The sequence below is a fragment of the Pyrus communis genome, chromosome 2 (genome assembly GCF_963583255.1).
Source record: "Pyrus communis chromosome 2, drPyrComm1.1, whole genome shotgun sequence".
Lineage (NCBI taxonomy): Eukaryota > Viridiplantae > Streptophyta > Magnoliopsida > Rosales > Rosaceae > Pyrus > Pyrus communis.
In genome coordinates this window covers 1,067,501-1,079,600 of record NC_084804.1, presented here as the reverse complement: position 1 = coordinate 1,079,600, position 12,100 = coordinate 1,067,501, and the positions used below count along the sequence as shown (strand labels likewise).

The 12,100-nt window shown below is 36.8% G+C and overlaps 1 protein-coding gene, 1 long non-coding RNA gene and 1 pseudogene across 2 annotated transcripts in view; all 3 read right to left on the bottom strand.

Moving 5' to 3' along the window:
* Positions 1-1,531: 1,531 nt before the first annotated feature.
* On the bottom strand, positions 1,532-5,245 carry LOC137726463 (plant UBX domain-containing protein 4-like; annotated as a pseudogene).
* Positions 5,246-9,394: 4,149 nt separating this feature from the next.
* LOC137724364 (uncharacterized) lies at positions 9,395-10,505 on the bottom strand. The gene is made up of 3 exons (XR_011067372.1): positions 10,134-10,505; positions 9,967-10,028; positions 9,395-9,779 (listed from the first exon to the last, which is right to left on the bottom strand). It is a non-coding gene; the product is annotated as an uncharacterized lncRNA (long non-coding RNA).
* Positions 10,506-10,889: 384 nt separating this feature from the next.
* LOC137725768 (homeobox protein knotted-1-like LET6) overlaps positions 10,890-12,100 on the bottom strand; it is a 9,825-nt gene continuing 8,614 nt past the window's right edge. Inside the window, exon 4 of the mRNA XM_068464548.1 lies at positions 10,890-11,335. Coding sequence (XP_068320649.1) covers positions 11,129-11,335 — 207 coding nt within the window. The 3' untranslated portion in view covers positions 10,890-11,128. The remainder of the gene's footprint in view (positions 11,336-12,100) is intronic.

Sequence of the window (12,100 nt, the reverse complement as noted above, 5' to 3'; positions counted from 1 at the left end):
ATCTTAGCAGTTTAATCTCTAAATGCAATATAAACGTAGGGGGATGATGAGATAATCGACGTCGCGAGGTAGTTCTTCTGTGCGTATAATTCCCAAACTTGTGTATTTGCAGAAAAATTTCACACTATTTTTATTTAATTTTCAAGATATATATCCCTCCAACATGTTCCCCAAAGGACGTGTATTACTTTGTCAATGCATATCCAGTCAGTCAAGGATGACAATTCCATCCAATGAGGTTGATATGTTGATTCACATGGTACAACCGAGTTGTAGGCTGTAGCTAGCTAGCTGCATTAACAGTCTACCTGAGTAGATATTTATAAATTACGTTGCACATATTGTAATTGTTCTTTTTGGTTCTATGTTCTTCTGCATGTTGTTCCCGAAAATGCAGCCTTCCAGCTTCTTCTTTTTTATTGTCTCGTTTCGATATCTTTTTTCCCTTATTTTCCCAATCAAGGACTTGGTTTTTTAGGCCTTGCTTTTGCCAAAGCTGTCGTTGTAGGGCATTGAGGAATCTACGTTGTATATAAAAATTCATTTCTTAGTATAATGTTTTGAATTCAATGATCGAGAAAAGAGAATAAAATTTATTGAATATCAATAACGAATAAATGTTCGTGATACATCTCTCGTATCCCAAGTTATATAATTATATGTATTCCATAGGAGATAACTTCCAGCCAACTAGAAAGAGGTCATATGGAATACATTATAAGCTTTGTTTCTAGAAAGATGTCACATGATAAGATAACTTCAAAGTAGAAAAGCAAATGATCAGTGGTATATAAACAAATGTTTTTGTTTCTAGAAAGAGTAACTTCAAAGTAGAAAAGCAAATGATTAGTGGTATATAAACAAATGTTTTTGTTTCTAGAAAGAGGTCACATGATAAGATAACTTCAAAGTAGAAAAGCAAATGATCAGTGGTATATAAACAAATGTTTTTGTTTCTAGAAAGAGTAACTTCAAAGTAGAAAAACAAATGATTAGTGGTATATAAACAAATGTTTTTGTTTGTAGAAAGAGGTCACATGATAAGATAACTTCAAAGTAAAAAAGCAAATGATCAGTGGTATATAAACAAATGTTTTGGCCGACAAAGCTTATAATGTATTCCATATGATAAGATAACTTCAAACTAGAAAGATGTCATATGGAATATTACCTCTTATCGTGCAAAAACATCTTCATCTTCATAAATAAAAAAAGGAATAGGACATGTATTGGCATATAAACAAATGTTTTGGCCGACAACGTACGGCTTTTGGTGTCCAATCTTCTATGCCACTATGGACGGAGCTCGACTAAGTTGAGATACCTAATTAGTTCCCATCCCACACTCAATCCCTCCAAGAAATGGAGACCAGACCACATACCATGTTGTATGTGCCTCCTTGTACTAACTCACTCCTTACCGAGTTGGCATGTAGTTTTATAATGTCCAACTTGAATTTCCACAAGCTTATGTTTTGATGAAAATAATAACACAAATAAGTTTTATTGTGATTTTTGTAGACATTCGTAAATGCGATGGAAAAGCGGGACTTATAATTCATAAGTTCTTGTGAAATAACTTGTACAAAAATAGGTTTTATGATGGTTTTTGTAGAAATTCGCAAAACTATAAAAACGATGAACATTAGTTAAAATTTTTTTGAGAAAAATGCAACCGTTGAGTTTTCGCATTTAACAAATGTTAGGAAAAGGTCAGAAGATCTTTGGAAGCGTTATTACCATTTTTTGAGTCAAGAAAGTATTTTTGATGAATTTTCTAAATTAACAAATAAATTATGGCTCAAAGGCAAATCAAAGGTGTTCCAGGGTAAGATGGAGTTCCATCCCCTTTGGAGAAAATGTTCAGTGCATCATCCGTATGCAGAGAATTCGAGATTCCGCATACGGCAGCCACACTGAAGATGCTAGCAGAAAGCTCCGACCTTATCAGAACTCTACAAATGAGCATAAGTAATCATTCCATGCCAAAACCAAGTAGCTGATATGAAAATTGCTTGCTGGATGCCAACGCCGACAGAAATTCTCCCCATTGCCTTAGTATTTAGTTCTTCAAATTGAACGACGATGCTTTATAGTTTCCAAACGTATTTTACAGTCAGACCCACATCTTGAAATACAATGTACATATGGATTAAACAGTAAAGGTTCCAGTTTTTAATACCTGGTACATATATTGCTAACAGACAAACAGCAAATGTCATGGTCCCGCCGGCTATAATTTCTGGATCACAACCGAATTGGCGAGGCCTGCCTGCTCAATTGTTTGACTCGGATCATTGAGGAGCTTGGGAGGGAACCCCATAATCTGCAGGTGATAATTCCTTGGACCGTCAGCCCTAGATGTATCAATGAAGCCACGAACGTCATTGATGGTATGATGGTAGTTAAAATGTCCAACTATGCGGGTCCCATCAGCCAACCTAAGTTGAACCGATGTTGATGGCAACTTTTCATCCACAACCAAGCCCGCGGAGGGGGTTGGAGCAGTGTTGAGAGAAGTCAATGCAGTCGTTGGCTCAGATGCTGCTGGAGTAGAGCTGCCACCCAGAGTTCTTCCCACACCCTGAAATGGAACATGTCACTTCACCGGTTCCTGCAAGGAAAGAAATATAAATGGCTTGTGATTTATAATATTGTCCGCTGGCCTTTGAGAGCAGGCCATCTAAATTTGAAACACATTTTGACATAAGAGAAATGCAAATGGAGATATGAGATCATTGGAGAATCTTCAACTAAGATACTTCCGAATGGAATTGTACAAAGGAGATCTTAAAGAGAGAACTCACTGGGCACTTCTCATTCCTCCTTATTAGATTGACATGAACTGAGGTACTTCTATCTGCAGGCTCCAACTCTTTTGGACATTCAGACTTTTTGATGCTCTGCATTGAGACAAAGAATAAGATGAAATATCATTTATGGGAATACCACGACACATAGCAAAAGCAAACCAGTGCTTACGCATGATAAAATTCATCCATGAGATCACATGCATAGTCATCACATTAACTAATGCATAAGAGGACGAAGTAATGAATGTACAATGCAAACTGTACAGAAAATAAGTTTAGAGGACATTAATGGACACCCTCCACCACAACAACTGATACTATAATCTACTAGTTTACTTATTTTTTTTCTATGAGTCAAACTTCCATTGATATTACCTCTAAGAAAGATGCATTTTCAGGATCGTCCAGCCGCCTTAAGGGGCCATCGTTTATAGTGAAACCATTAGACTAGAAAATGATGTTGTGTACAACAGTCTCGGGCTGCGCAGGAGTAGGTTGTACAGTTTCCCCAGAGAGTAATCTACCAGTTCCAGCAAAGCTTCTTGTGCTTGAAGATGCACTAGAAGGATCAAAAGGCCCCTCCGTGGTTCCTAACTCCCTTGCTTGATCAAAAATGGAATCCACATCATTATCCTTCGTAGGATCCTGGACAAGCATTCCACTGCAAGTATTGTAATTACACATGTTAGACTTTCTTCAAAATTTCATACAAAAATTATGAGCTTCTAGGATTGTTAATTTCTGTAAGACAAAAAGATAAAGATTTTATCGAAACAAGGACACTACCCGTGACATAAGAATGATAAAATAATAACAAGACTGACATAAGACCACAATGTAAATAAAACACAATCTAACAAATCACAGATACAAAAAAGATACTAAGCAGACCATGCATAACGTCATACTATTCCCTTCAAGGCATAGGCTCCACTGTGATACATAACGGAACAAATGCAATGCAAACCTGTAAATAGAATACAAAGTGAACATGATATCACCCCACGGATGTCCAAACAAGGTCAGCAAACAAATCTACAAAGATCCCAAGCCACAACGCCATGCAGACAAGTTGGTAGATACAGTTCTAGCAAACCCCTTCCAAACGCAGTATCGAATCACCATCACGCTCTTCTAGAAGCTAAGTAATCAATGGCTATCCAAATGAAATCTAAGCTCTCAAAAATGGCTTCACTTGAAGCTCTTCCTACCACACAAAGACCACCAAATGGCAGCTGCCAATGATTGCTTATGTACAGTCTCAATAAGATTAACAAAACCACAAGGAGAACCACTAAAATTAGTTTCCACAATTAAAATCCCGTTATAGGCCCACTTTGGACAATGCTACGGGTTGAAGATGTAGACTCCTCTCTAAAAAGCTTTCAGTTAAATGTTAAAACACCTACTTATCCTGGAAACTTGACCTGTAACTACAAATTCTGGTTCAATATAGTAATCGAGAAATGAACTACTTATTTCTTACTCTTCACCCGAAATTTACAGACTAAGCAGGACTCAGTCTATTTTTGTGTATGTGTGCATTATTGTATATTAATCATTGAGTTCAACAAATATGAGTATGACCGTTCCGTAATCATGCATGGAAGTATTCTTGTTGTAATACTAAGACACAAAATAGTACATATCTCACAGCGGATTTCCCGTATAACTCGCTTTCAAGCCATCATAAGCCCCTACAAATATGTTCCCTAATGGAACCCAGAAATGCCTACACACAATTAAGAGTTTCATAACAACTTCAACCCATCTGATCAAAACGAAATTGAAGGCAATATATCACAATTTCAACCCAATTGATGATAAAAACGCCTCCTTTTCCTCACCAAAGCATAAAATTTCCAGATTTCTATGTTTTAATTGATATAATTGATATAATTTAGCAAACAAACATGAAGAATTGGCAACGAGAAACATACAAAGATTCATAAATTCGAAGAAAAACAAGCATGGAATAATACAAACAAACCAGAAAGACCAAGACTTTCGTAAACCAAATAAAAAATATGATCCGGAAATTGAAGGAAATGTTAAAAAGGGATAATCGGAAAGAGAGAGATGGACGGACCTTTTCTCGCCACCAGTGTAGTACTCCGGAGGGCCATCGGAGTCACTGTCCGAGTCCGCAGACCTCCGGTTCAGATCGGAAAGTGTACGGATTCCTCCGGTTCGACTCTTTTTCTTGTCCTCCGACGCCATTTGCTATCTCAGAATCGAAACCAAACAGAGAGAACTTGACTATTGACTGACTGTTCAGTTTTCTGAGTGCCCTCACTTAAAACGTCTTCAACGCACTTCAGATGCGCGTGTATATGATGTTTCCGAAGTTTACTGTTTACACCTTCAAGTTTGGGCTAACTGCAATTTGCACCCTCAAAATTTGTGATTTTCTACAAAATGAGCCGATGTTTCAATTTTTCTTCACACTGCACGTTGAAGTTTCGATATTGTATCAATTTATATTTTTTAGATGTTTGACCCGAATTTTAGGTTAACGTGAAAGTTACTTGGAACTCCTGCTTCCTCTTAATCGATGTTTATCCAAAACGGAAAGGGATCTTCTTTAGATTCCTTTTACCAAATTCATCCAATCAATCAATCGGGGTTTTTGAAATTTAATTCAACGATTATAAACATATGGCCCTTTTAAAAAATATAATAACTTTAGCCGTTTGATTAAATTTCAAGGATCCAGATTAAATGATTGGATGGATTTGATTAAAGGAATTCGAAGATGATCCATTTCCATCGAAAACAACAAAGAACCCCGAACATTTTCAGTGGATTTCAAAGATCCAGATTAGCTGATTGAGTGGATTTGATGGAAGGGATCCGGTGAGAATCCCTTTCCATATAAAACGACAAAGAACCCCGAACATTTTGATTTCAGTGATGCAAGTGTTACTTTTGCATTTACCCATAAGTTAGTCCAAATTTATCCCATCATCAATTAAATATAAGAACATAACTAGCGAGTTTTATAATTGTTCAATTATTTGATTTTCTGTTTCATACACGTCATTTTTTGAGGAGTGAGCATCGAATTTTTCTCTTTTTAAATTTTCAACTGTTTTAACTTGGTGTGGTATTAATCACCATAAAGTGTAAATTAAAATATTGTAAACTTGCTAACGTAAATTGCCAACCAAACGCTGGATCGCTTTTTCGTATAATTATTTAAAACCCCATTATAAGTAATGACGTACCTTCACACCATCTACTTGCAAAGAAAAAGTAGACACGTACCAGAGCCTCCATCTCTTTTGGGGCTCCAGCTCCCATCCATGACAAATTCAATTTCCTGAAATAATTATGCTGACTGATATGAAAATCTCAAAAGACGACACTTCTGACCAACTGCAGTGCAATATATTCACAATCAGCATAAAAGAGAGACTTACAAATCTATCTGAAAAGGGAATTACTGAGCGGAATACATGAATTCGCAGATTCCCACCTTCACCTCCAATTTCCTTCTTTTTCTTTGGACGAGCTATCATTACTTAGTTGCCAAGAAACTCGACTGACATGGTTCACAAGGATAGATAGCACAATACAACATATTTTGGTGCACAAAACCACGATTAATGATAAGGGGCTCGAACAAACGCAGCATAAAATAACCCAAATGTGGTGGTTAGAACGGAGGAAACACTGATAGAACCGAAAAACTATTGCTCTAACAGTACCTGCGCCAAACAAAGAAACGCGATAGGCACGCATCTAAACCACCACCGGTCCACCACCACCACTCTATTATTAGTCCAAGATCAGAAGCCATATTGGCAATAAGCTGTGCAGCGTCACGTGTCGCAGGAATTTGAACCTTGATTGAAACCTATACCCGTTATAAGCTCGTGTCAAACACTGTTTGAAAGAGTGATATAGATGGATTCTTTTACGAGAACAAACCAACCACACATAATAATTCAACTATCTGCAATAACCTTTTGTCCCTCGACAGCACCAGCAAACGCTACTGGCAAAGCAAGCTTAGAAATATCCTGCAGAATTCCAAAAAATTCCAGAATAAAGCAAGTTCAAGTATGCATTGCTAATTGACGTAATAATCACAGTCCCACACAATATTGATGCAGAAATACGTTACGTTACTGTCTAAGTAGGACCAATTTAGTGCATTGGCTAAAGCTCCGTCGGTTGATTGTGTACTGAGCTCTCTTCTCTTTACGCTCTTTGCAAACTCGCCGAATTTAGCCTGATCTGCAACAGCCGCGTCACACAATTTAGCCAGATCTTTATGTGCAATTAGGGTTGCACCAGCGAACAAACCCGAGAGCACAGCTGCAACCACCACCACAGCTTTGGTTTCCGCGCGGATTTTGGCATCTGAATCTCAATCTCAGACGCACTGGAATGAAAATTGTTGCTCAAAAGAGCCTGAATTTCATTTGTTAATTAGAAGCATCAAACCATTTACCAAGAAAAATCTTGAAATTTCAGAAAAGTTGAGAGAGAGAGAGTTACTTAACGGTGTCACGGAGAGGAGGAAATGGGACGTCGGGTGACAGAGCGCGCGGAGGAGGATTAGGGCATAGGGTTTAACGGAGGGGGGCGGAGGATCGTGGAGCAGTTCTCAGCAGTCGTCCGAAAATTGCCATAGCTTCACTCTCAATTCTCAAGTGAAAATTTTGATAACCATGCGAACTTTATGAGGTGGTGTTTGTTTGTTTGTACGTATGTATGCGTAATTGTAGTAAACATGCAAACTTTACGAGGTGGTGTTTGTTTACAAATTAACCACAATTGCCCGTATTTATATTGGGCTGGGCCCAGTGGTTTTTTAATACTATTCATTTTATTTAACTGGTCCTGAGTTCAATACTTCCAAGTGTTTATCACTAACATTATAAGTTGTTAGGATCTACCTTTAACTTTATTATGGAATGTATGCATATTTTAAGTGGTAAAATATATATAAAGAGAAGGGTATATTATCAATTTCCCCCCTGAATTTGTGACCATTAGCCAATTTCCCCCCTCAACTTTAATTTTGGCCAATTTTCCCCCTGAACTCTCATGATTAGTCAATTTCCCCCCTCAACTCTTATAATTAGTCAATTTGCACCCTACTGTTAAATTTTTAATTTGATCATAATTAAACAAGTGTGTGTAAGAAACTAAATAAGATGTATGTTAATCATGTTCCTATATCTTTATCCTATTACAAATAGATTAAAATTTAGAATTTTACAATTTATCATGGAGTAATTTTATTTGATTTTTGACTATACAAAATTGATAACAAAAAGGATTGATGTGTAAATTTTTGTATGTGAATACAATTTTCTTTATAAAAGTGAAAGCTAAGTTCAAGTAAATTGCGGAGAATCGAGCTTTAGTAAAAAAACGGCTAGTCTATTCATAATTTTCGACTCCTTATTAAGAATAACCCATTTTATTGAAATAGGTTTGATCCATGAGTTTAGGATTATTATTTCTTTTTGTTATTATTTCTTCTTCTACATGCTTTAAACCCGATTCATAACTTTTTCTTATAATCAACCCATGTCACATACTAACTGTATTATGTTTTTGTACATTTTACCCTATATTATGCAGGTGAGTTTATGTTAATTTTAGTACTTTGTTGGAAGCTATTAGAAAGATTGAAAATTAAGAAAAGAATAGATGGAAAATTTTAAAAAAAAAAAATTAACAGTAGGGTGCAAATTGACTAATTTTGAGAGTTGAGGGGGGAAATTGGCCAAATTAAAGTTCAGGGGGGGAATTGACTAATTATGAGAGTTGAGGGGGGAAATTAGCCAAAATTAAAGTTCAGGGGGGAAATTGGCCTGAGAGTTGTGTTTTGGACATCAAACCATGAAGAAACCACCTCGGAGACATTTCCCAGTTTTCCGGCGAGCACCGCCCCTTTCGAGGAAATTTCCGGCCAAATCACGGCGATTTGGCCGGCGTGCAAGGTATCAATCTCTTCGTCTCGCTGATTACTACAACTTTGCTTTTTGTTTCACCCAATTTCATTGAGTATTGAAGAAGTTATACTCATTTGAAATCTTACCCAGTTTCCGGCGACCTCAGTGACTTTCGAGGAAATTTCCGGCCAAACCACGGCGAGTTGGCCGGCGTGCAAGGTATCAATCTTTTCATCTCGCTAAGTACTACAACTTTCCTTTTTGTTTCACCCAATTTCATTGAGTATTGAAGAAGTTATGCTCATTTGAATCTTACCCAGTTTCCGGCGGACACTCGTGACTTCCAGGCTGTTTTCCGGCCAACTCCGGCCACAATGACGGGAACCAAGGGTATATTTCGATTCCTTACCTTCGGGGCTTCGATTTGGTATATTGAATGACATGTTTTGGTTGAGTTTTGAGCTCCAGGTAAAGTAATATGTAAGTGTTACAACAAACTAACAGTTTCTGCATGCACTGCAAGAATATGCCTACATAAACGTATCTCACTTGGCATAAAAGACAAACGAAAAAACTTTCAATCATACAAACTACAGGATTGTTCTTGATTTTCACAGAATCATCCACATGTAGATGATATAGAATTCATTGCAGCTATGCTAAAAGTACGATAGATGTCCAAACTGATTTTTACCGAGTGATAAAGATGCAATGTTAGTTTAAATATATGTGTGTACGTGTGTGTATTTTTTATATTCATAGCAGAGATCGGGGACAATACATTTGAACTTATGCCAATAGGTGGAGAAAGAATTCAGCTCAAACCTACTGTATAACAATTAATGCACACGTTTCAATACTTATAATGCTTTTTATAGGTAACATAAATCTCAACACATGCAAAGTTTTGAGCTTTCCTCGTACCTATAGAACGCTCTGATGCAACCACAGGCTTTGCTGACAATAAATTAGAGGGAAAGGCACCTCCACTTGATTCGGGAGTTGGGTTGGAGGTTGAAAGCCTTCGATTTGCTAGAAAAAATGATCCAGGCTATATAGAGATACAATAAAATATGAGTTAATTACTGAGTTGTCACATATACAGAAAGCAAAAACTCCAACAAATCACCTTATTGAGTATATGAAAATTACAATATAGTTTAACTTTCATCATATTCTTTTCTTTTGCCAAAAAAATCAGGTGTGGAGGAATCTAAATATAATTATGCAAAGAATACCTTGAAAACAGCTGACAATTCTCCAGAAAGTAAGATATCCCCGGGAGCATGGCCGCAAAAATCTGTTCACGGACCAAAATAAAGGTTGGAAAAAATAGTAGTGCTTTCAATTCCTTCCATGGAAGTCAATAACAAACAGCTTACGACAGACATGGACACACCCTTACCGAGAGAAGCACGAAATGATGATGGATATAAATTAGTTGAAAAATCACAGCGGCCTGATGCCAATACAGAACCAAATGAACGCAAAAGCCTTCTGGATACTGACAAAGCCATACCAAATTGTAGTCAACCGGTTATCTACATCCACAAATCAGCTTTCTCAGTCTTCTTACTACAAAAATACATCACTTGGGATCTTAAATTGATGTTTACACTTTACACCAACATAAATTCATCACAGAACTTACTTCGCCGTCGAACTCGGTCTCTCGTTCTCAAATGCACGAATGTAATACTACAGTGTTTCACACTATCACATAATACAGACTATCATTACAAACTATTTTTTTCTTGGGTACTTTAACGAAAAACTTCCGATACTGAACACTTTAACGAAAACCACATTTTGATATTATTCATTTTATTTTTTATTTTGTCCTTATCGTTAAAACTCAGTTTTCAAACTTTTTCATTAGTTTTTTTTTATATTTTTTTTTAATTTTTAAGTAAGTAATTTTCCACACTTCCATAATTCGACAATTAAAAAGTACTTTCACTTCTAAACACTATTATTTAAAATTCAAGTGTTGTTGCCATTTAATATTATGGTTTAACATCATTTTTACTTGTAAATACGAAGTTTTAAATTTAATTCTCACCAACAACGAACTTGAACCATTATTGCTAACATTGTGATGCTTAACCCATTATAGCCTACAAAAGATGGTTTAAAATTTTGACGTCTCCAGCAGCGCCCATTTCAATATCAGAACATTAAGAACCCACTATTTATATTGGTTAACAACTAAATTAAGTCGCATTTTATACTGCATACATTGTAGGATGCAGGAACACATGCATGATTGTGAGACATTTAATCACAATCCATAGTCATAAGGAATTAATAGATAAGTTGTTACGAAATTGCATTGGCGTCCACAATAACACATTTTAAATATATCTAATTAGCAGCATACTAATTGCTTGTCATCTTAATTCAGAGCAACGTGGGAGAGACATCCATGGGAAATGGATTTCCCATGACACTGTCCATGTAGTAGTGACCGGGGTGGCTAGCATCCATCACCACGAACTGCATATCCTCCGTCGGCTTCCAATGCCGCTTCCTTTGGTTAATGAACCAGTTGTTTATCTGCTTTTGGTCCAGCCCCGTTGATTCTGCCAGAGCTAGCTTCTGTGACTCCTGCATCGATAATGTGTACGCACATAATTAACCTACTTCTTGATGGGAAAATGCGAGCATATGTTTGTTGAAAATCAATGTCAAAGTTAGGCAAAGAAAGTTAGGTAATGTTAGGTATGGTTGAATAAAAATTATTAAGTGCAATTAATGTGTTTTGTGTGGTAATAAATAATCTTAGTTTAATCATTTGGTTTGCTATAAATACCCAAGTTCTCAAGCATTGTAAATCATTCAAAGAAAAACAAAGCCTAGAGCTAAAGAAGAAAAGCTTTGCTAATTAGTTTGTTTTGTGAGCTTTCTTTAAGTGTGTGCTCTATTTTCTTCTTCTTGGGATCATTAGAGTTATCTTGGATACTCTTCTTATTCAACAATTGGTATCAGAGCCAAGTCGGTCAGGGATCGTTCTTGGTAGAGCATTGGTTGTAAAGTCTCTTGAAATTCCGAGTATGCTCTGTGGTTGCAGTTTTGACTGATCTTCCACATCAGAAAAGGTTTCTTGAGATTATTGCTGGGGTTATCACAAACCTTGAGAGGGAGCTTCTTTGTGTCGAGAGTAGTGTATTACTCTGCACGGTAGTCACTCAAGCTTGTTCGGTGTAGTCAAAGTCTTGCCGATACGATGGGTGATCTTCAAGTTGTTGGAGGAATCAAGAAGCTCAACAACCAAAACTATAACACGTGGGCAACGTGTATAGAGTCTTACCTTTAAGGTCAAGACTTGTGGGAGGTTGTCGGTGGTAGTGAAGTTACACAACCGGCAGCGGA